Below are 25,453 nucleotides of genomic sequence, written 5' to 3'. Positions count from 1 at the left end.
TAAAGACAGTGTAAAACAGTGTGTAAGTGTATCCCTGCCAGAAGTGACTGGATGTTTGTGTGTCAGATTTAGTCTTAAGAGAGGTTTAACCAGACTGAAACTGAAACTATTCGTGGCTCTTCTTTTGCGTTTGTTTTGATTAGGGGGTTTTTTTTCCTCCCAAACTATTGCAACTATTTCCAGCCTATAACATTCAACAAAACTTTTATTAGTTCAGTGTTTGCACACTAGCTCAAATTGATCAATTAATTCTGACTTTAAATGCACTAGAAAATAGTTTAACACACACACACAAAACATATTTAAAAGAACATGTCCAAAGGTGATACGGCCGAACAGCTCTCTACTTTTACTACTTGGCAAATGCCATTGTTGAAAACCTGAAGTACCAAAAAACTGCAGTTCCTGGTCCGGCCACTTCAGGCTGGCTCTAAAAGCAAGTCAGTATGTGAACGCGCCTATGATAAAAATTATCAGAATAAAACCCAAAACAAAACACGTTTGCAGACTGATACCAAAAACGGTCTTGGTCTCTGTGTATAGTTTTATTATAGTTATTAATTATCTTTCTATAAGCCAGAGGTTTTTTGAAGTTTTGTGTTAAGGTATAAAGTTAGAGCTGCACCAGTGGCAAGCTAACCAAGTGTGCTAGCATTAGCTGAATGACTTGGGACTCCATGCCTATATATGGTGACTTATAGCTCCAGAAAGTCATCTTAGCTGGAGCAAAAACACACTGGGGCTTCAAAATGCAGTCCAAAGCAATGTGTGACAGAAAGGTGAATAAATCCTTTCATATACAGTCGATGGATCATAGCCATATAAAGTAGGACAATAGCCTGGCAAATGCTAATGTCAGCATGCTAACACATTTACAGAGTGTGAACACAGAACAGAAATGTAGATAGGCTGATGCTAGCTTGCAATGTTAACCATCAAAGTTCAGTGTCTCCACAGACAGTTCCTGATTTGGTGGGGTAGCTGTAGAGCAGGTCATCTACTAATTGTAATGTTGATGGTTCAACATTACAATTAGACTACATGCAGACTGAGCAATGTTAACCTGTTAACTGAGCAGATATTAACTCCAAGTTGCTCCAATGTATATAAATGTTAGATAGAAAAGCACTTACGTAGAAATATCATAGAAAAAAAGTGCTTGTGTGAATGAGACAAGTATAAAAGCGCATTAGGTGCTCAGATAGAGTAGAAAAGCATTGTATAAGAAGCAGTTCATTTACTATAACTATGAATGTTCTAACACAGACATTTCTATTTTGGATCTAGTGAGGTTTATCACACAAATATAACAACCATTAAAAATTATAATTATAATCATTCTGAGCTGTGAACATGATGTGAACAGGAGTACAATGAAAATGGTAATCTAACAAAGATGTGAAAGCGTTTCATCAAAAACCACAAAGGTTAAACGTAAAGTTAGTAGGATTCATCCATTGGAATAATAATAAGTCTGATGATAATAATAACAATAACAATAATAAAAGAAAATGAAACACATGGTCATTGAGATATTTTACTCTGGACTACAGTGGTGGACAACTGTTGGTGCGACCAGCCAAGTGACTCGACAGCCATGTTTGTAGACGATAAGAAGATCGAGGAGTCTGAAAACGACAGCATTTGTGGGCTGTGACTGAATGAAACGGTGATATCTCCCTGAGCCGTGTCATTCCATTGCTGGAAATGTTCTCCTATCTGAAGCTCAATGAGTGAATCCTTCTGATCACGCTAGCTTTGATTTCCCTTTCTGAAGCAGCTTAAGGCTGGTTCACTTTTTCAGCTTGATAAAGCAAGGCTTTCCGCATTAAGCGCTGCTGTAATCCCATTTCATTCCAGCACCAATGGCGGCTGCAAAGGTGTGCTGTAACTCCACAATAATGAAATTACTCGAGCAATTAATCTAAATGTCGCGTGCTTTAATGGGTGGGGGTGGGGGACACAGTTGATCAAACAGACGATGATTAAGGGGTTGTGAAAAGGTGCAACAACAGAATCCTAATTCGTGCAGGTCCAAATGCAAAACACCAGACACGTCTTGTTTAGATCCAAACATTATGAGTATGTGTTGGATTGTTTTTGCATGCAGACTGTTACGATCCAAACTGCCATAGTCTGGCACGAATACACACAAACTCTCTCTTTGTTGTACGCCGTCACCAAACATGAGCTCAATAAACCTTTGTGCCGCTTCCAGAAATAATAAGACGGCTTCCCGTGTGGCAAGACCTGTCCAGATGATTTAGGGGCTGAGGTTGTGGTATGTAATTGCTCTTTTAATGACATTGGAGATTCAGAACCACAAATTATGACACAGTAGCATACCCTTGCTGGTCGCCCAATGCCCAATTGTCATCTATTGGACTGGTGTAGATAGGCCAAACCTAACCGCGGTGCTACATGTAGCCACTTTTCAAACACCCACATCCTCTCAGATAAAGACAGAGTCATGTGTATTGAATTTAGACCATTCCTCAGGGTATCCTGTTCTTATCAGGGGTCAGATAAGCTCATTTCACAGGCCCTCACCTCTGCTGGGCTACCAACAAGACTCCCATTACTTCTTCTGAGTGCAGCTGAATAAGTAGTCACGAAGGGAGGAAAGTCTTTTTCAGAAGCAACATTTGTAACAAAACCAGACGTGGAATCTGCGAAGCAAACTAGACAACCTTGAAATTCCTGACGGAGAGCAGTCAGACTGCAAGCTTGTACGTCTAAATTTCTTTGCTCTGGTGACAATGACTTTGTGGAGTTGTGTAAAGTCAGTGAAGCCTCATCTAAACATTCTTCACGGGTCAACCACCAGATTTCATACTTGACTTCAATGAGCAACTGTCTCAAACCTGGGACGCCAGAAGAGGGAGAAAGTCTAAGAGACCAGTTTGGTGAGCTTGGAGGCCCCCCCGCCCTCATTGTACTCCTTGCACTCCATCCGGGCCCTGCAGGCAACAACTAAGGCTGACAGCTCTTGAGCCAGATACAGGCAGTACAAGAGGCAGTCATACTTGGCCCCTATTCATTTCTTCAAGATAATCCTCGCTTAGGTTTTGAGCCGTTTTCTGTTCCAAGCGTCATTTTTTTTGTTCATGTTTACACAAGGCATGTATCCAATTCCCCTCCTCCCAAGGAGTTTGCTCTTGTTGTGAGGCCACATACCCAGCAAGTGTGTTTTAACATGCGTACGAGGGGTTCTGCTCTCCCAGCAGCTTTGGATGGTAGAGCTCAAGACCTGAAGTGACAAAGAAATGTGAATGTCTGACTCACAGAGAACTGTCAGTGCTCAATGGGCTGGATTAAGACGGAGCGTAGGACTGAGCGCACCCTGGCATGTTGACATGTTCTACTAAGTGCATTTCAAGGTGGATTTAGCCTGTTTGCTCTATTGTGGAGCGGCAGAAGAGAGACAATTGTTAAATGGGGCTGACTATTCTTGAGACGGCGGGTGAACTTTACTCCCACTGTCTGGGTTAGGACTGACACCGACTTCATTCCTAGGGTGAATGAGGCTGCTGTGGATCCTGGGGAGGTTCAGGGGTTTTCGGAGAGCTCGGTCCTTAACCAAACAAACACAGTGGAATTTCTGCCATTGTTGGTGCAGCGGGTTGAGTGACAGGGCTGTATAGCAGAGGTGCCTGTCAGCAGAGACAACTCAGGGTCAAAGTGGAACCATCCCTCGTGACACTGCTTGATATTAACACTGAGCCACGTAGGTTATTTTCAGATAGACCCACAGAAATTGAGATTTATACCGTCACTAATGTTGACTTCTTTAAGCTTAAACATTCACCAAAATTCTCCAATATCCTTTTAAAAATGCTTTCAGGTGGATCTTTCCCCCTTTCAGTGACCAATGAGTCATTTATTTAAGGCACATAGCAGTAAATCAGTGGGCATCATTATTTTATTAGGGACAGTGCAACCAAATGTGTTATTACTTTACACATAAATTATGTATCACAAAGCTTTAACAGAAAATGACACTTCTCTATTTACAGCTACTAACGTTTGCAGCCAGGTGACATCAGACCTGCACTCTCCAGTTTTGGCTTTTAGTGCGGGTCATCATTAGCTGGCTGACCTGAAAGTTGAACCCTGACCCCCTGCAGAGCACAGCTGAGGCTAACTGGTCAAAACTTTGGCCCTGAGTGACTGATCAGCAACGAAAAGAAATGATTTAAGTTGGACAGAAAGTTTTAGTAAAAGAAAATACTGACCATTTCATTTTTGTGCGTGTGAACAGCCGTACTGTGTGTAAAATAACAGAGCAAATGAGACAAAGCAGAAGGGAAGTGGAGGGTAAAAAGCAAACAGACATTACAGTTACACTGATGGCCTCAACGACTTCCCTCACGCTGCCTTGGGCCCACCCTTGGGGTCTCTGAAGTGGCTCGTTAAGCACAGGAACATGGACTCAATTACCCCGGGCACCGCTCGGTGTTGCGTTGTGTTGGTTGGCTGCTTGGACGGTTCTGTCTCCCCCCCCTTCCCTTTCCAAAGGCCCCTGCCATGCAGTGCCGCAGCATATGAGCCCTCTGTGCTCGAAGTGATAGAGTCAAGCTGTTCCTGCTGAGCGGAGGTCAGGGTCCTTCAGTCAGCACCTCAGCCCTGAACAGAGCACACAGGAATCCCCACCACCACCCACCTCATCCCTCCCTAACCAGGGCAGAAGCTCTCTCTCTCTCTCCTCCAGCCCGGGTCCAAATAAACCTGGAAGCTCTCTCTCCTTCTCTCTTTTTCATCTCTCCATCTCCTGGCACGCTGTCACTCCCCTCATCGGAATCATTAATCAGACTGGGCAGATTAGACTTCAAATAAAAATAAACTACCCTGAGCACCCTCCTCTTAGGCACCTCCATTTCTGTAGCAAAGCCTCCTTATTGACAGGCCTCCTCCCTCCTCATCTACTTAATAAATCCAAGATGTCTACGGCAGGCAGCAGGTTGAAAACTTGAACACTTTGGCAAACTGTGGGGGTCCATTACTGCTTTATTGATATAAACAACTCACCTTATCTTCAAAGGTGATGACTCTTGAGAACTAACCTGCCATCCATGTAAATACACAACAGATAACCCTTATCAGCTTGGCTCCAATAAAGCCAGTCTGCCTTCCAGCTTCATTCAAAAGCACATATCTTTTATAGGGATTAAAGGGATTAAATGTGCAGCCTGAATGTATTCAGGTTTATGTTTTATCCACTGACTATCCTGTCTTTCATTCTTGGCTCCTCTCAAAAAAAGAAAAAGAAAAGGGGGGAGAATTGGAGTGCAACAGTGCCGCCTCTGGGTGAGGCTGAGTATTGCAGCTGTAATAAAGCTCTCACTCACAGCACTCTAATTAATAGATAGAGCTCTCCGTGCCTGGGATGTGGCATCCATACAGCTTTTGACAGTACGCACTGGTAGTTCCACTGCACTGCTTCCATGCATGTAGATGGTGGAGCGCACAGAAGGGAAAACGAAAGGGCTCTGCTGGGCCCTAAACAAGCAAGGGTGCCCCGGCCCAGGAGGTTGCTGGCTGACTGACAGGCGCCCCGTCGACTATTTGTGTGTGTCCATGGGAAATGGAACGGTGTCGCTGTGGCGAAGGCCCTGGAGCCATCCATCAGTGTCACGGTGGGGGCGGGTGGGGTGTATGGTATGTGTCACCTACAAGACTAATGGACAGGAAGTACAGCCAGAGAAACAACAATATTTGCAGAATATATATATTCAGAAGAACGCTCGGACCCAGTCTACATTTCTCGTGCGGTTTCAACAAAATTCTCACCGCGGGCCGTAATCCTGATTGATGAGCCTGTTTATTTAAAAGACGCTCACTCTGTAGCGGGCCTCTCATGAACCTCACATCTATAGCTGGGTGATTTTAGAGCATGTACACAACGTTTGTGTAGATTGTATGATAACAGTTGCGGTTATCACTTGCTGTGTCAGTGAAGATAACCTGCATCACCAGCCTGTGAAGAGACATTGATTCACAGGTTCCAGCCGCGTAAACATCGGGCCCTCTAGAAATGGAGAGCTAGGAGGAGAACGAGGAGGATAAACCTAGGCTAACTAACTTTCTGCTTTCACCCCGAGGAGCCTGCGTGCTCACTGTGTGTTCAGAGACCGAGGTGCTTAACCTCAGCAGCCAGTTACTGTGGCATCCAAGCCAGAGCGCTTAGTGATGTGGACCTTGACCACCTCCTCTGCACAGGTGGGGTGGATTCCAACTGTCTGTATCAGGTGAGAATATGTCGCCCCACACCTAAAACACAAAAACAAGTAGTCCCTTCAAGTTGCTTTTACTGACATTCGGCATGGAATCACCGTATCCTCATATTTTGTCTCATTAAAAAAAAGACTTTCAAATCAACAGTTAAATCAACTGAGGACCACAGGAAGATAAAAACAGTGTTTGTAGGTTGAAAAGGCTCCTGAGAGTGATCAGAGGATTGAGGACGTATTAACTTACTGGAAGCCCACAGCAAAGCCCTGTGCGACTTCTCCAGCGTTTGGACCAGTGAAGTGCAGACCCAGGATCTTCCCAGTGCCACCCTGCTCACATACCACCTGAAGCCAAGAAGCCTTTAGTTATTCAGCTGCTATATGGGGTTTAAAGTACCAACAGAAAAGTCTGCAGCCGAGCCTTACCTTTATGTAACACTGGCTGGCATCACGCTCTGCAACAGTGAATTCTAGGGGCTTGTAGAAAGCATGGTAGATCTATACATATCGTAGAAAAAGGAGAAATAGAAATATAGAATTATTTGAAATCAGTCTAAAAGGCAAGAGTCATGATGATCTCTTCTTTTGAAAAGGTAAAAATACTTTAAACTTTCAATTCCAGCAATGCAACAAATACCTGAACGCTAATCAGAATTAGATACAGACTTTGTTGTTTTTTTAAATTGAGAACAAAAAATATATCAGGTCATAGGTCTGTAGCCTCTACTGTACTTTGTTTTACAATTAAAGTCTGCCTAAAAGAAAAGCACTCTCAGTGCTGCTTTAAGATGCTGATTGGATTTCAAAGTCCTCACAGACATGTGCATCAGCGCGTTTCATTCTACCGTCGAACGTGCCGACACAAGTCGTGAGGACCGTGCAGCTGTCGGGGCCCGGTGCTGCAGTTTCTCCTCAGATCTCAGCCTGCCTGTCATCACCCCATACACACCTCAATCAGGCCTCCTGCTCACCTGTCACTCACCTCCAGCAGCACCCAGCTCGGCGGCTAAACCGTTTATCAATGATCTTGTGCGGCTTTTTGCCCATCATCTGGCACACGCTGCACGTACACAAACAGATAAAATACGGCTTTGTGTACCCGTGTGTGCCACTGTTTGCTTAGGTGTTAGAGGCCATTGTGCTTTTTTATAATGCAGAATGTTGACAGTAACAAGCCGCTGGGCTCTGCCGGTGTCATTCTGTTTGAGCGTGTGTGAGACGCAGCTATTCATCGAGTATTGTCCCAGAAAATAAGACAACAATGGAGCGAAGGTATAGACACAGATGCAGTTTGTTGCCACAGCAGTTGTTACATTAACAAATGGTGTGGGGAGACCACCTCACAGACCACTTAAATTAAACAGATGAAACTTATATTAAATGACCTTTTATGTCAAGGTTTAAGTTGTTTTAGTACCATCAGTGACATCTTAAGTAATCTATCGGTTAACACACTTCAGTCACACCCTGAGTGAGGTTTTAGAAGAATGTTCAGCTCTAATCTATTTAATGTCTTTAATCTTAGTGCTTAGTGTGTTTTAGCTATAAGCATCCAGCAAGGGACTGTAGATATGCTTAGTCCTGCAGATATTTATTCACCTATGAAAAAAAAAATTAAATGTGGATATATGAAAATACTCCAAATCCATTCAGAAAATATTTTACCAATCAGCTGCCATGAGCTGCTTATAGCATATAGTCTTACCTCTATTCCATCTTTTCCATGCCTTTTCTCAGCCTCTTCCTCAGACAAACCTACACAGCTGTACTCGAGAGGGGTGAACACTGTGGTGGGCACCTGTCACACAAAATAAGAACACATAGAATTTAAAAAGTCCAAGAATCAAAATGTCCGTTCTATTGTGGACATCGTTTGGGTCGGATAATCTCAATACTCTGCTTTTTATGTCAAATCTTCCCCCCCAAAAAAAGGCTAAGAATGCGACATTATACAAATAGTGACACATTTCAAACAGATTAATATGGTGTGAACATCGCATCAAATAGACGGCAGCTTATTAGTCTTGGTCTTGTGTTAGTCTCTTGTAGGATGCGAACCCAAACAATCATAATAAAGCCTTCATTAAGACTTGTTGATGGATGATAGAGTATACATAGGAAGAAGAATGATGATGTTTTGGAAAATGCTGACACATTATGTTATGAATCATATGGGGGTGGATGGGGGAGTACATAAGAGACTCCAACCACAGAAACAGCAGAAATGATCATAATTACACACAAAAGAAGCGTAATGTATAGATGCAAAAGGCCCAACAAGCAAGAAAGGTGCTCTGTGTGTGTGTGTGTGTGCGTTTGTATGTATTTTTTTGCATTTCTGTGCGTCTTACGTTGTTGTAGTTCATGAGTTCAGTGCTTTGACCGGCCAGTCTGCGAGCCAGAAGCTTTCCAGCTTTAATGGCTGTCGGGGTCAACTCAGGACGCCCCTAAAGCAGAAGAAAATTTGAACTTAATGAATCTCCCCCCTCTCTCTCACACACACTCACTCACAGACACACACTCTCTCTCTCTCTCACACACACACACACACACACACACACACACACACACACACACACACACACACACACACACACCAGGCAAATTAAACAGGCCAGCTCGCAATCTGAGAAAGTAAAATAACATAAATCTTTAAAGGCCCACAAGCAAAATTTGACACTTGCGATGTCCAGTATACGACTCCAGTTCCTGCAGCTCTAAAACAAGATTTCTGTTCCACCCTGACAGTCTTGCTCAGACTGTCATTTCTTAGACTGAGCAGAAACAGTCATAATTACAGGCAAATCTACACTCAGCTACTGAGGTGCTGTTTTCTTGTCCATCGTACAGCAGCATACCAGTGACATGCGAGTTCAGACAATTCCACTTCAGGCTCTTGACTCTATAAGCCAGACATGCAGAACTTCACATGCAAACTTTATAATGCATACACCAATGATTTTTCTGTATTCAGTTAATAATGCAGCACAGATTCAAGGGCTCGTCTACATGTCCTCCTCACATTCTGTGCTCAGACTTTTATTCTTGTCTTTATTGGTTTACAGGTGGTCAGTCTCAGCTGTTATTTTCAGCAGTGTGTCTTGGAAATTTAAGTCATCTTAGAGATCTCCTGTTTGCACCAGTAACATTAATACATTAGCACAAATCCACAGAGGAAAAATCCTGAGTCAGGGAGTGACACAAGTAACAAGTGCTACACCTTTACACTGTCTCACTCACTTACAAAAACAATCTCTGCTTTTGTGTTTTTGCATTTATTGTTTTGAAAGGATGCCAAAAGAGACAAGCGCATGGCTCCGGATACATACACAGACAGACGTAGAACTGGAGTGAGCAGGAAACAGCAGGGCTGCAGGGCAATTCTAAAGGCATGACTTCAACCTGTTAAATTACCACCACACATCCTGTTGTCCAAAAGCATCTCCTACAATGTATGCAGCCGTGCTCTCTGGTATTCCAGTAAGTGTTTAAACACCAGACGGCATGCGTCATTATAATGCATTTCTTGGCACTCAGATGGAAGGGGGAAAGGAAAAAAAATCAAAGTGCTGGACTAATTGGGAGGGATATCAATCCTTGAGCTTTTCAAATGCTGTGTAAAGCTGACTGTCAGTTTAGGGTGCAGCACAACTGATCACAGCCAGCTGTCAATCAAAAAGAAGCTCTGCCGGTGTGCGCAACAAGGCTTGGAGGCAGGAAGGAAGTACAGCTGGTTGGGGGGGTGGGGGAAACCAACACATTAGATGCTGCAGGTTTAACTAGTCTTAACACGGTTGGTTCAGTTTGGAACACCCAGTGCTGGTTTTGTTAAAGCCCAGCTTGCTGCACACCTTCACTTAATCAGAGTTCAGCTCAGTTTTGTAGGTCAAACTGAATGAATAAAGATGCAATACTGTAATATAGAAAAATGAAATGAAAGAAGAAGCTGTCAAAATTTTAATCATGCAAATTATTTGTCTTTTTTTATGACTTTCAAGATAGAAAACATATGCAGTTTGTAAAAGAAAATTCATTAAACTGTTTGTGTTATAGTACAATGTGAGAAAAGCTTTCTTTTCCTGGAGGTTACTCTGGTCCTGCAGTTCCATATTTGGCACGTACGTAATGCACAGAGATCCACTTTGTCCACACGAAAACAATAAATGGCAGAAAGGGTTTTCAAACTATACTTCGCATAGAAAATATTGCTATTTGGTGCAAAGAGATGCATTCTGCGATGATGTTGTCTGCAGTGATCATGCAGTAGAGAAGGGCAAAAAACATCAAAGGGATTCAAGTTAATAATTTTATTTTATTCGTTATGCTCAAGTAGTACTAAAATAAAAAAAAATAAATAAATAAAAATAAAAAATATATATATATATATATATATATATTTTTTTTATTTTTTATTTTTTATTTTTTAGCAAAATGAAAAAATGCTGTAGTCTTGCTGTTAGTGGAGACTTACATTTCAGAGCTTTTAAATATAAGCTGGCTTGTTGAAGTCATACAAAAAAAGACTTCTTGCTGTTCTTAAAGTTTTACTAATCTGATCTTGTGTGATGTGGCTTTTAGGTTTATTTCAAAAAAATGGCCTTTTTGCAGTTACTTCCTTTAATCTCGGCAGGTTCAAATATTTTGTTTTCAGCATTCATACTTTCTGTGTCAGTATCAATCAAGTGTTTACCTACTAAACATCCACCATTCTAGAAAATTTTAACATCCACAGTGTACAGTCTGGACAAATTTACAAAGTATTTATAAAAAGAGAATGACTGTAAAACATTTTTACATTAAATCTTTATTTTTATATTAGCATTAGTTGGAAGTTTTGTTTTTGTTTTTTGCCCTTCTCCCCCGTCCCTCTTCTCAGCTGTTTCTCTTTCCCTCTTTCTTTCTCCCCTTCTTTCCCCCAGTCAAGTCTGTCCCATATTCAGCAAGTGAAAATAAAATAAACAATAAAAGGTGAATCAAATGGACCATTACGGCAAGGCTGGGATGGTCAATTTGGTAAAGTAAATCCGTTGGGCATCTTTCTTTGCCTTTAGACAACAATTCTGATGGCAAAAGAGCCAAACGGGACAGGCAAGAAAAAAAGAAAAAAAAAAGATTGTTTAGCTGCAGCGGTTTAAAAAAAAAATGCATTAGTTGGAAGGTAGTACATGTTCAATTTCATTTCTGACTCAGGATATATATAAAATACAAAAACACAAACGTTTCTATAGTCAAATTGTAATTTTGAAGAAACTAGAAATTATTTATTTTCTATATTAAGTTGCCTAATTTATTTTTATTTATATATTACTTAAATATAGTCTTATGCATTTAATAGTGCTTTTGGTTTGAAGTGTGTTTTAAAAGTAATAACCTACCAAGAGAAAAGTAAGTCCCTTATTAAGTCCACTTGGTGTCATTCTTAAATGTTCTAAACCTGGACCTTCTCTGTACTGTGAGAAAAGATTTTGCTTGAAATGCTGCAAGTTCAGAGAAGCTCTTGACCATCCACTTAGACAGTTCCAACTTTAGCTCGTCTTCTCTCCAGTAAACACCAGTATAAGAAATAATAGCTGTACCGTTTCAATCACAACAACCAGCTCGTACTTTGCTGACATACAATGATGTGATCACCACAGAATTACATTAACTTCATGTTAATATTTTGTGAACATCACAGAACTGAGGCATCTCTGGGCCAAATGTTTAAACTATGCAAAGTATTATACAGTCTATTGGGATTGGTGTGGACTTTCAGCCACTGTAGCATAGTGCTGTTTCTCCACTTTTAAACAAAGCAGTGTCTGCTGTTGACAAAGCTTACCTCACCGATGTCACCGAAAGCGTAGATGTTTGGCACCGAGGTTGACTCATCAGGACCTACGACTATTTTCCCCGTCTCTTTGTGGAGCTGAACACCAAGCTTGTCTAGGCCCAGGGCTTTGGTTTCAGGAGCTCTACCTGAAGTTATTAAGAAATATTAGCAAAACAACAACAACAACAACAACAACAACAACAACAGAGGGGCATTATTAAATTACTACTGCAAATGTATATATAAAAAACCTGTAACTTGAGTTACATTTTTATACCCAAAATTTCAGCCGTTACACTGGACCTCTGTGAGAAGTCTAGATACTAATAATCTGTGTGCTTGCTTAATAGTTAAGTTTGGCAGCACAGAAGCAGGAGAACACCAAAAAACACTGACATTTTTAAGGACCTTGAACATCTTTAATAAAATTTAGGAGAAACTCATTAAATAATTGTATTAGCATCTCAAATAGGATATTTTTTCCATTTTACATCACTGTATATTTAATATCTCTAGGTTTAAGATTGCCTTTTATTGGATAAATCTCATCTTTAAACAGTACCATTACCAGTGATTATAAGGCAAAAACTCGAAGTCTGGTCAGCTGATGAGCAGCTGTGCATGGGCATCCCCCTGATCCCTTGGGACATCCCAAGGTGCAATTTCTGACACTTCCTGGGGGATGGCTGACTGATGCTGTCAACACCAAGTCTCCATGGTGATGGAGCATGGACCACATGCTCCCCCATTCTCAGCATAGCTTTTTGCAACCTGCATGGGTAGCAATAATAAACACCCAGTCCTGAGGTGCCCATGTAGATGCTATCGGACAGCAAAAACAACAAACGCCTGAGACTCTTTTTCCTGGCTGGAGCCGAAGAACAACGTCCTTCCCCTTCCTCTCAGACTGGGGGGGTGGGGGGGCTATAGGGACCTGTCTAGGGCTCTACAGCATGTGTGGCTTAATGGGATTGAGAGCACAGAGAAGGAGGAGTCAAGGAAGTTAGCCAGTCATTACTTATTCCCGATAGACTGAATTCTAAATATTTTCCTGTCCTGTGAGACCCAAACACTGCAATACTTGTCATTCTTGAGTTGGAATATTTTGTAGTGATTTGTAGCAAAACTTAGACATTGTATCTTTTTCCTGTTTAAATGAGGTTTTTTCAATTCAATTTTTAATTTCTGTATTATTAATTTAAAATTAGGAATACATCAGGTCCCAATTAGTATTTACAAGTATAAAGTAAAACACTACAAACTAGTTGTAATATACAAATGTATTTTATTAACGACTTAATTTATTAATGTGTAATTTCAAAAGTGTCATCACATGTGACATGAGTAATTTAACTGCATTTACTATAGCAACTCTATTTCATATTTGCATTTAGGAATGAATCGATTTATAAAAACTTATAAAGACTTTCTAACAAATCTGTAGCTGAAGGCCATGACGAGATATGGCTGACACAGCTGGAAGATTAGAGCTCTCGAGAATCTTCAGAAGTCAACAGGTAAAACTTAACCAGTTAGGTTTAACAAGTAGTTTACACCAGCCTGTAAATATGGCAATAAAACAGTATATACTGTGGAGTGTCAGACAATATTTAGGAAGGTTAAATTTTACTGTTTCTCACTTGTTTAGTATAGTTCTGCTTACAAGGAGACTTCTGATAATGATCTAGATCCTGTTTCAAAAGATTCATCTCTCCGACATAAATACATGTCTGTCACTGAGTTACTGTATACTTTAGATTATAAAATATTTTCACACTGGAATATTTTCCCATGTTGCTTGTCTGTGCTTTTCATTGTGTTATGGTGTCATAATATCTGTGTGTGATGTTTGTGTATTGTATGTACGGTCGGCAAGGTCTGTCATCTCAGTTGTGGGAAACTGCAACCGACAAATAAAAGCACTTCTCAATTAATCTAAAATGAAAAATTGTCCAAATTAGCCTATAAAAACAATTATCAATAAACTCTGAGCAGTAAGTACAGACTCTTTTTATATATCTGGTCTTTATGTGTGTAACTGCACAAGTTAAAATAAGATTGGATGCTTTCCTGATCAAAAACATAAACCATATAAACAAAGATGAAATAGATGAATTTTTCTTGAGGCATCAGGTTATACAGAGTAACTAGAAAAAAAAAACAGAGCACCTCAATGTATTTATTCTATAAACAAGAAAGAAATTATTTGTGTAAAACTCAAACCTAACACTATAATGTGACCGCCCATACTGTATGTATAGCTTCTGCTCTAACACCATACTGAACATCTTTCTAATAATGACCAATTTTCTCACTGAGTATTTTAATTTGCGTGACAGATTCCTGTAAGAACAAAATGTTTTCTGCCAACCTCAGAACACGGTCAGAGGGCCGAGAGCTGCTGGTCAAATGTGAGCACATGTAGCTTTTGGCAACAATCACACTTCAGCAACATTTTAATTGAAATGCGATGACAACTGTGGGCTTAGCTGACTGTGTTGCCAGCACTTTCAGTCAAATCGGATCAAATTACACTCATACAAGTGGAGCAGGTCAGCAGTGTTAAACTGAAGACTTACAAAGAAACTGAACTGAAACAAAATCTCATAAAACAGAAAAGAAAAAAAAAAGGAAATGTTTTCCAATGACATCCTGGAGCAGTGCAGAGGACAGTGAGGAAGAAGACTAATGTGCCCACTGTCTGTATGCATGACAGGAAATGTGCAAATGTTATGTTTCCTGGTGTGTTTCTGTGGGCACACCTGGACAGAGGAGCGGCGGCCATGAGGTCAGGAAGGAGCGGGGGAAAGGTGGAGGGAGGCATGGACATAGAGAAGGATGTGGTAGACTGTGGTGATACGGTCCCCTGGTCCCCTCTGGCCTTTAATAACTCCACAGAGGCCTGGGACTCTGCCTGGCCTCTAGTGTAAGGCAGCAGTAAAGGGAAGTGGCCTTGTACTCATAACTCCTGCATCCACACTTCAAAGAGCAGAAGCTACATTGTTACTGGTTCTCACTTTACTGTATGGGAACAAAAGCTGTCATTGATATAGATACAGGCCTCAGAGGGGTTTCAGCTAGCGGCACCAAAAGAGAGGAAACTTTGACAATTTCTGGAAACCCGTTAAAACTACAGTGTTGCTGCAAATAGTGAAAAATGTGAAGACGATAAAAACAAGCCGAAAATACAGAGATGTTTTGTGTACGGGGAATTGGGAGTAAATTAATTTTTACACTTTGTTGAGTTCTAAAATGTAAAGGCTTTGAACTCTCGCTCTAAACAAAGAAGGAAACATGAGCTAAGCAATGTCTCACACATGTTCACAAGTGTCTGCTGATACGCGCGCTCAGTGGAAACATTCACACCATAAGTCTAACGCTGAGAGGACGACGTGGGAATTCAGTCGCGGGAGGGAAGAAAGAACGTCATCTCAGCTGCAGGGTCACGCACATCCTCGTTGCTGTCACACGCACTGAGCCGAGGGATCTCCCTTCTCTCTCACGCAAACACTCAAAACTTTTCTGGTCAGTTTTTTGGAAGCAGAGTGTTGCTTTTGAAAGCATGCAACACAAACAAACCCACAATTGTGGCCCTGATGGACGGTTATTCCTTCCATTGTTTCTCATGCTGCTGGTATAACAGAAGTGAAACGATAGAATACAGCATGAATAGATGAGGAGGAGGAAGAGGAGGAGGACTGCTGGTAATGGCAGGCGGAGGGTTATGAGTAGGGATGGCAGTGACAGATGCAAGGTTGGTTTCCGCAAGGTTGGCACGGGCAGGAAGGAGCAGAGATAGAGAACAAAGAGGGGAACGTAGTGACCCTGTGCCTGGGTGCATCCTGCCCTCCTCCAACCAGAGAGCCAAGAGTGGGTGATTAACACTTCCCCTGGCCATTCCCATCACTCAGTCTTTATTACTTTGTTTTCAGCCTTGATTCATGTGCTATCTGCTGACACTGCACTCTATTTTAGATGACAGAGAAACCGGTGGCAGTGAGAAAACAGTAACACCAGAGTTTCATTACAGGGATACGTGGTTACACTGAGAGACTATTAAATGTGGTCTCAGTAAAAGCTCTACAAAATAGAGAATAAGGAGTTACACTATATTGCCGAGCATATTCACTCGTCTGCGGTCACATGCATATGAACCTGATTGACATCCCATTTTTAATAGATGGGGTTTAATATGATGCCACTTCTTCTGGGAAGGCTTTCCAAAAGGTTTAGAAGTGTGTATATGGGAATTTGTGACTGTTCTTCCAGATGCACATTTGTGAGGTCAGACACTGATATTGGACAAGAAGGCCTATATCAGAATCAAGGCCAATATGTTTTCAAGGAACTCAAGGCTCACAACAGTCAGGTAGAGGTCAAGTCTAGAATCTTTATCTAACTTGTGTCAGAATCAAGTCAAGTCAGTAAGCACATAATGAGTTTCTAACTCTCCAGATCTCCAATTGATCTTCAAGATGTCCCTCTAACACACACAAACTCACCAACTGCCCATAACACGGAGTCAAATGTGTCCTTGTGCTCGCTCCCTGTCTGGGTGTCAGTCCAGGTGACCTGCAGGGCTCCTGAGGAAAGTTTGTCTACTCTGTTTGGGACAGATTTCCATGCGAATCTGGTCCCATGGGCTTCCATGTAGTCTGTCACTAGACCTGCCATTTGCTGTACGAACCAAAAGAGAACATCCAAATTCAAACATGGAAAAGTTTTCTATCACAATGCCCAGAATACAGAGAACCTGGTTCAGAGAGCAGTACCTGATCGAAACCCCGGAGAGCGATGCTGCGAACCATCACTGTGGTGTCCAAGCCGATGCCTTTGAGAAAGCCTGCACACTCCAGAGCTACATCTGAGCAACATCAGGTTGAGGACTAGAGCTGTTTTATTTTATTAGATGCCGAAAGGCAACAACTTCACCATTTGTCAGCTGATGATCAGCACACCTTACACAATGGCTTCATTTACCAGCTCTGTGGCAGACAAAAGGATACAGCTGGCTCCGACCACAAGTCTGCAAAACACAAATACAGAGAAGCTCTTAGCAAAACTAACAATGCAATAAAGATACATTTCATCATTTGCGCCGCTCACTTTGGCCAAATAAAACAAAACCAATCCAAAGCTAAAAGCTCAAAATGTTTTTACTTTAAATCCTCGAATTAGACAGGTGGGGAATTTTAAAACTTCATAACCTCGCGAGTGAGGACGTGTGAAGAAAATGCAGAAAACAGCGACAGTAAAAACTATGTGTGCTCTGTGCTCGCGTGTGGTCCAGATGAATCACGCTTGTAATCACGCTGAGATCTGTAGCGTTGAGGAGATCTAATTGCCGGCGTTTAGGCTAATCCCCGCAGATGGGGTGTGCCATGTTCAGGGCTCAAGTCCACCCATCTTCCTGCTGAGTGAAGGCTATCACCCTCATGGATGAGGCCCCTTTTAGCATCACAAAACAGACCTTCCTCCCTTACGTCTGCTCCACATGACAGCTCTGGTTGCCTGCGGCACATCCTACCCCTGTCCGTGCTATCACTAACCACTGAAAGCATCAGTGCCCATGTTCCCCACGTCTACGCAATGCACACCTGCACTTAACATGTATTGTGTAGTAGCTTAAAGAAGATTAGGCAAAGAGGTTTAGCTTGATTCCACACTTTCATCACTGAGAACCTGGTTCCAGCCCCCAACCCCCCATCACAACTCTTCTTCTGCTCCATTGTGTTTGACAGTACGTTTGACTGGTCTGTGCAGCTGCAACACATTCTTTTAAAAATACAAAACATTCTTTAAAAGGATGATGATGATTTGAACCTTTACAACCCTACTGACCCTCTTCAATAATGGCAACGTTTGAGGGAAACCAGAGGTTGTAAAATTCACATCAGCTTAGTAAACATGCATTAGGTTCACAGGCCAGAGTATCACCATGATTAAAAACAAGAAACAAAAAAATCCAGTAATAAAAGGAAAAATTCAAATCATTTAATCTTATTTAAAGTGACAAGTTGGACAGGGAGCCACCCAGGAAACATGTACATTGCTTGAGGCTTGGCTCCTGATCGCAGTGGTAGCGCGTTGATGGGGACTCTAACCAAGGCCTTTTTCCTGAGGAAGTAGCTGTGCTTTCAGCGGTCGGTGGCTGCCAGTTAACCTTGGGCAGCTCTTCAAAAGTCAGGAATAAGATACACATTTGGATATTTCTGTGTCCTTGTTGAGTATGTCGGCAGATATTGCTACAAAGGACAGTAGGAGTTTGATATTTTTCATTACAAGCTGCTTACTTGTCCTGAAAGTATTTCAGGTTGGCCACAATGTCATCTCCTCTCTCATGTTAGATTACTGCTGTTGGTGAGTCTGACAAAGGTTACAGCTGGATTATAATGTAACAGTATGACTGCCTTTAACTAGCATTTCAGTATTAAAGTCCTCAACATAACAACTGATGCATTTACTTTGAAAAACTGAGGAAAAAAAACTGAATGACACTGCATTTTAGCTTCAACTGTTTTTTCTGCAATTCCTACTTTTTATCAGAATTAGAAGTCATTTAAAATAAAAGGTATTTATGAGAATAATGCTGATGTAGTACTGTGTATTTACTGTGGGTGCAAGTTAACACTTTTGGGCCAGTTTCATAAAACTGTGTGTTTGTACAACAGCAAAAGCACTAAAGCTATGCATCCATGTGGGGAAGTTATAAAGGAAGTTATCATTCTAACTATGAATGGATGTAGACCAGCGGTCCCCAACCCCTGGGCCTCGGACCGGTACCGGTCCGTGAGTCGTTTGGTACCGGGCCGCGAGAGTTGAGGCTCAGGTGTGAAATGTGTGGTTTTCAGCGTTATTTTGTTATCGTTTTTATCGTTTACTCAGTTTTCCTGGGTCTTTTCACGTGTGTTACGAATAAATCTTCTTTTCTTCGGTACTGGTACTAGTTTTATTTTGTTGTATTTATCCGCGACACCTTAAAGGCCGGTCCGTGAAAATATTGTCGGGCATAAACCGGTCCGTGGCGCAAAAAAGGTTGGAGACCGCTGATGTAGATAATATTAATTGACAGTTCACATTAAGAATTGTGAAAAAGAAATGTGTTTTTATACACATTTTTGGCCTTTGACTTTTGCAAAGTGATGTTAAAATACATTCTTTGGGCCCAATTATTGCACTTTATTGCAGAGCTATGCGAGGCCGGGCTGGTATTTAGGTTACAGTACAGGGTTACACTGTTGACAATAAGCTGGCCCAAAAGAGGACCATTGACCTTGACTTATACAAGTGATGAGGTATAGAGTGGGGATTTGAAAATTCTCTAAAACCAAAACGGTGGGGTTTCTATCTCAAGAAAAATTTGCTTTTTACCACAGACTTGCTCTCAGTTTGAGAACCGCTAACGTAAATGATCAAGTGACAGTTTTGTCTCTGTACAGAAGCAGGTATCGTATGTGGGTCTATCCATGACTATGTTCATGTTTCATTCTGACATGTTGTGCTCTGCAACTGCGTCATTTCTCTAAAAAGACACGGAAGACCTCTTCATGCTACATGTGGTCCACAACACAGAACAAGGTTAGAGCCACTACAAAAACCCAAATACTGTGCCACACCAGTATCAATGTCCTGTTGGCACATGCTCACTGTTTTCCTCTGATAGCATGCTGATGGCTGCCAGGTAGGGCTGGACTCTGGCCCCGAAGCCAGATCTGTCATTTGTGTGTGTGTTTGCTTCAAGGTCCATTAGACACCCATCACTCGCTTTGTAACCCCCTTCTACACGAGCTCTGCCTCCAGCAACAACCTCCCGGACCTCACCTACACAGCTGATGCCTCAACAAGACAACACCTTCGGCTCACGCTACAGTGTGTGATTAAGTTCCTGTTGCGAGGAGGCTAATGCTAATGCACAACTGTGCCTGCGGAGAAGTCGGAGGACTCCACTAACCAACGCTCGCTTACATCAAAGGACTTCCTGAGCTCAAGTGGTCTCCCTGAGTGGATAATTCAGTTTCACACACAAATATTTGATGGTGTTTAACAAGACAATGCAACAGGTTGCTACAGTCACAAAACCAAACCAATAAAATCGACATTAAAAAGAAAAACATTTGTAAATATGAACAGTTAATAACTACATGCTTATGTTTATGTGGAGCTTTATTATCGGAATAATTATTTCTGCTTATCTATCATCACAAAGCAAACAACCTCCGCAGCCAGGTACACCACAACCACTAGTCACCATCTGCGCGATGTGCCAAGAGGAAACGTCAGGGAAAGACCAATTAACCAGGTGGTGACAGGCACTAAATGGCTGGATTAAAGGGCTTGTTCTCTAAAGGTCAGGATGCACACTGCTAATCTGAATCATGAGGCGAGGACAGGCTGACAGGAAGGGAGAAAAACAAACTGCATGTCCCTGATGAATGATTACAGTGCGTGACAGGCGAGATGTGCCATGTCAGCGAGCGAGGTAGCTCGGTGGGTAGAGCGGCGAGAGAGCTGCAAAGGTTGGCGATTCTATTTTCACTGTAGCGTAATGTATAGAGAACGATGACGACAATCCTGTAGTTATTTGGAAGCAGCAGCAACATGGAGGCCACATATGAGATGTGTGTTCGTGTGCACTCACGTTTTTCCAGGAGACTTCTTCAACCAGAATATGTCGTCACTGGTGATGCCATGCTCCGCTGCTCCAGGAATCTGCAACAACAGTTAAAGCTATGAACAAAAATATCAATCTATCAGTCAACAGGTCTGCAGATAATGTTAAACACAACAAAGGGGGAACAGTTTCCTTGAGTGTGGCATATTAGGTCTATGGCATATTTACATTAGTGGGGTATTTGGGCCGTCCACCTGTGGCGATCACAATGTTCTTGGCAGTCAGGATGGTCTATAGAAGAGGAGAGGGAAGTGATAAATAACAGCTTTTGTTCATTTCCTTCAAAACATGAGGAAATGTCAAATGAAAGCAAGTGGTCCCTGCAGTATTCAGCATTATGGTGTTGATGGAAGCGGCGCTCTTTGTGAGTCTTCCATATTTTCCATCATATATACAGAGTGCACCCCACCTCTCGCCTTATAGTAGCTGGGATAGGCTCCCACCCCCCCGAGGACCCTGAATTGGATAAGCAATAGAGAACGGATGGACTGATGGATATATACATACCATTAGATGCTCATTTGAAACACGACTAAAATTCAGACCACTGTACACACTCCATTTCTGACATATTTTCTCTGTTCTTGACTGCGTATGATGTTAAAGATAGAGCATCTCCTTAATATGATCAAGTCAGGCTTAAAGCTCTAAATGGGAGGACAGACGCTTGTAAACTCTTTTGTTTCCAAGTAGAAGAAAGCTGGATTAAAGGAAAGCAGGGCACTACAAAGGGTTGTTTTAGACCATTGATGATGTACAGCACCAAAGTTTAGTATAACCTAAACAAGGCTTATGTGGAAATTATCATAACAGATCCTCTTTAACGAGACATCGAAACTAACATTCTTTTACTTAAATGTACATTTCATAATATACCAGCGAAAACAAGAAAAATTAAACGACTTAAAGAAATACTGTTGACATTAACCTGTTAAAATGGGATATACGCCACACGTTATATTCTCAGTAACCAACAGCCAGTTTCAGTTAATATTGCAGCCCACCTCCTTCCCTGCTTTACTCAGTCCTCTGACTGTGTGCTCATCCACCAGACTTCCTTTAAGGTTCATATATTTCACCTTCCTGCAAAACAGTAAACAGTATATATATATTTTACGTAGTATTAAATGATGTTTATTGAAGAGAACACGAAGCAGCATAAGTGAACCTGTTCAAACACTTGCATGTTGTATCTGCTTTGCCTGTAGTTAAAAAACATCCCCTTTTGGCTAATTGTTATTTTAAAAAAAAAAAAGAATTCCTATAAGTAACATTAACACTCGAGTCCAAACAAATGATCTCACTGGATTGAAAGCTTTGTGGTTGAAGCTTGGGCACATTCACACAGGTTAACACCTGTTTGCCCTACAGCCAGTCACTCTATCAACATGTGGTCACTGACGATCAATCCTTCAGCTGTGTGGTGTATGTAGCAGAAATGTACAGCCTTCAGCAATATGACGCCATGAAGAAGAAGAAGAAAAAAATGGAACTAGGCTGGTGTGTAAATATTTATAAGTATCTTATGGGAAGTATAGAATGGAAAATTAACAGGGAGGGATAAAGAGTGTCACGTGAAAAACATTTCATATCTATTTTACGCACTAATTGTTGTAGACAATATGAAACATATGCAATTTTATTAAGAGTTCCACGATTATTTCAAATATTAACATTTATTGCTGCAAAAAAGCAAATAGACTGAGGAGTGACTCACTATGCCCTTTATTAAAAGAGTTAACTAACTGAAACATCACTGAAACCAGTAAGTTAAATAATGATAACAGCTGATCTGCTGTCACTCACTTGTCCTGCAGCTGAACTCTGTGGCCCCAATTTAGCGACTTGACGTGGTTGTGAACAGCCTCAGCCATGGTGGGCCTGGAAAACACACCAGGGGTAATGCTATAAACCAACCACAGCACTGCAGCAAGAAACAATGCAAAGAGGGAAAAGAAAGACCAGACTGCTGGGATTTTAAACACTTTAGAAATTATTTTTAAAGACAGACCAACTAAAGTTTTAATGCATTTTTTTAATTTCTTAATTTTGTCTTTTTTTTTAAGGAAGTTTGAATTTATTGATTAAAAATGAGTACGAACCTGCAGAGGAAAAGAGGACACACCTAAACCTGTCTTACTGTACTTACATCACTAGATGGTGCCACTGAGCTATTCATTCTGTGCTATCTCCAGGTGAGACATAAGAGCAACTAAGCTTGGGTGAGACCTACCAGTCGTGGGAGACTGTGTCTGGGATCTGCCAGCCATACTTCTTAGCATCTTTGACTGCAGTCCCAAGTAAAGCAGCCTGATGCATGAGCTTCTTAGGAATGCATCCCACATTAACGCACGTACCACCAAGACCCCACTTGGTACCTGTTAGACAAAGTGAAATACACTCAGTCTCATCTGTAAATCTCAGTGTTTCAGTTGGTAGAAATAACTGAAAAACTATGCTCTGCAAAATGTACTTCACCTTTGGCAGATGGTTCCACATAATCTAACACAGCCACTTTCTGTCCCAGTTGTGCCGCTGCAAAATGTTATCATATTGTTAGCGGGTTCCTCAAAAATGCCTCTGGAAAAATTAAAGAATAACAAGGATAACACCTCACCTTCTTTGGAACAGGCAAGACCTCCAGAGCCCCCACCAATAACCAACAGGTCATAGTCGTTCTTCCCTGCATGAGAATATAAAATCAATAGTAGACACAGTATAATTATGAAGGGTGGGATAGTTGGGGGGATTGATACAGCATATTATTGTGATATTTTACATGGGGATATAGTAACAACAAATATTGATATTTTAAGAAATAAACTGAAATACTGCAAATTAGAGGGCTCATCTCCCACATTGCCATCCTGAGATAATAATAGCCGAGCAAACTTACATTCAATCGGCTTGAATAAAAAACATCTAAACGAGCTAATGACTCAGTCACATAAGTGCAAAAAGGACAGCAACTTGCTTGCATCTACAAAAATAATAATAATTCATAAAAATGGTGGCTGACTCTTGATTGTATTGACTTTTTTCATATATTTTCAGTGACTGGAACTTGAGGTGAATTGTTGGCCACAGCTTGAGGGTGTTGCACGCTCAAGACCATTTGTGATTCCAAGGTGATTGCACAGGTCCCCTGATAGGAGTCAACCTTTCTGCAAACAGCTGCAGTCTGACTTGGACTGACTCGCAGAGCGAGTGTCAAGGTTTGCAAATAATTGCCGTCTAATTTATAAATGCAGACAGAAGCTCAACTTGAGGGATCTTGACTCAACCCTGGCTGCCAGCTGGTCATGTTTCCATAGAAAAGGAAGACTGAGTACGTGTGAATTTCTGTCTGTGCAAACAGCAACAGAAATGTGATTTTCAATGATTTATCACAGAAGATGGCTGTATGGAAACTTGACGCCATTCAGTCGCAGACTGCAGACTGACTTATTGCAACATTTATGGCAGGTTTTAGTATCCGTGTTGCTGTTTGCCAAACACATTTTAAGTGAGTGAAGTATTGTGATTGTGCAGCGTTTTGTGGGGCGTCTGGTGATTCTTCTAAGAATTATGTTATCAGTAGGGTTGTGGATCTGTTACTGTTGTACTGACAGTAACACTTTTAAGTTGAACTTCTGTACACCGTGACACTGGATTTGAAAACATTCCTCAGTTGACAGATTTCCGTCACGTGTTAGACTAAACAGCGTCCACGGGAGGTACAGCAGTCTACCTTCCTTTCCACTTGAATTATTTTACAAGACAACTTTAACTATTAATATTAATTATCATTATGCTGAAACGTCGTGTCTGAATTTAATCTTAAAGTAAACATGCTGTCGTTATATAAATATTCCCCCAAAACACATATGAGGGTGTAGTTAGAGCGTTTTACGGCATCTATATTGACAGTGCTATCATGTATTGAGACACTAACTGTTAACTAACGATTGTTTGAACAACTAGGTGATGAAGCTCCTGTTTGGTAATATAAAATTCAACGAGTTCTCAGGAATTAGCCAGTTACTCATCAGCGCAGTATCTACCATGAAAAAGAGCGTTTTCCAGTGTTACAGAAACTAAAACTGGCATAAAGTGACCATGAGTTAAAGAAGCTACAGAAATGACCCCGATAACATTAAATAACAGGACTTCCAGTGTTGCTGGCGACATTTTCCGTTCCGTCTGTTGACAGGAAAACGCTTTCAGTTGTTGATACCATCAAATTTAAATACCTGTTCATGTAGTCCCAACATAATAATTTTACCTCACCTGTCAGTTTTCTTGAAAATATGTGCAAACAATTAATCCTTTTCCACCGGTGTCTGCCTCTGTACAACGCGGCCATGTTGTTATTATGAAAGGACCCAGAACGGGACGATGGTGGCTAGAGACATGCCTGCAAAGAAATACTGCATCATTATTACAACTGCGTTTCATTTAATTTTTTACGAGTAACGTAATAAATATTAATGAATTTAATGGTGTAATTTTGAAATAATCTTAATAATATAAACTATTAATTTATGTCTAATGAATAAATGTTCATACACGAAAATGGCTATTAATTTACATTTCATCCGTATAAGTCAAAATACGGAGGAAATTTCTTTGAACATACAGACTGTCTGCGTTAGGATTATTTAGTATTTCGTCAAAATGACTGGTAACCTGAACAATATTTAACTGAAAGAGATGCACTGTTTGGTTCAAATAAAATAAAACTAACTTTCATCTTCTTTA

The 25,453-nt window shown here is 41.2% G+C and overlaps 1 protein-coding gene across 1 annotated transcript; it reads right to left on the bottom strand.

The window, feature by feature from the left end:
- Positions 1-3,904: 3,904 nt before the first annotated feature.
- On the bottom strand, positions 3,905-25,110 carry txnrd2.2 (thioredoxin reductase 2, tandem duplicate 2). Its single transcript, XM_004567265.3, has 17 exons — positions 24,983-25,110; positions 23,331-23,396; positions 23,192-23,248; positions 22,947-23,091; positions 22,520-22,594; positions 21,718-21,796; positions 20,882-20,944; positions 20,681-20,751; positions 17,049-17,068; positions 16,815-16,906; positions 16,545-16,719; positions 12,052-12,188; positions 8,582-8,677; positions 7,936-8,028; positions 6,657-6,728; positions 6,478-6,575; positions 3,905-6,270 (listed from the first exon to the last, which is right to left on the bottom strand). The coding sequence occupies exons 1-17, from the start codon at positions 25,056-25,058 to the stop codon at positions 6,147-6,149; spliced, it is 1,539 nt and encodes a 512-aa protein (XP_004567322.2). The 5' UTR covers positions 25,059-25,110; the 3' UTR covers positions 3,905-6,146.
- Between the last annotated feature and the right edge of the window lie 343 nt (positions 25,111-25,453).

Source organism: Maylandia zebra, linkage group LG12, assembly GCF_041146795.1.
Source record: "Maylandia zebra isolate NMK-2024a linkage group LG12, Mzebra_GT3a, whole genome shotgun sequence".
Lineage (NCBI taxonomy): Eukaryota > Metazoa > Chordata > Actinopteri > Cichliformes > Cichlidae > Maylandia > Maylandia zebra.
This window is presented reverse-complemented; position numbering and strand designations above follow the sequence as displayed.

What these genes read in the sequence shown, in the direction of transcription:
- txnrd2.2 (XM_004567265.3), bottom strand. Translation starts at nt 25,058, where the DNA reads ATGGCCGCGTTGTACAGAGGCAGACACCGGTGGAAAAGGATTAATTGT. An exon ending in TGTGGAACCATCTGCCAAAG is followed by an intron (nt 23,092 to 23,191) that starts GTGAAGTACATT and finishes TTTGTCTAACAG; the next exon opens with GTACCAAGTGGGGTCTTGGT. An exon ending in GGCTTTGCTGTGGGCTTCCA is followed by an intron (nt 6,271 to 6,477) that starts GTAAGTTAATAC and finishes TTTGTGTTTTAG; the next exon opens with GTGTGGGGCGACATATTCTC.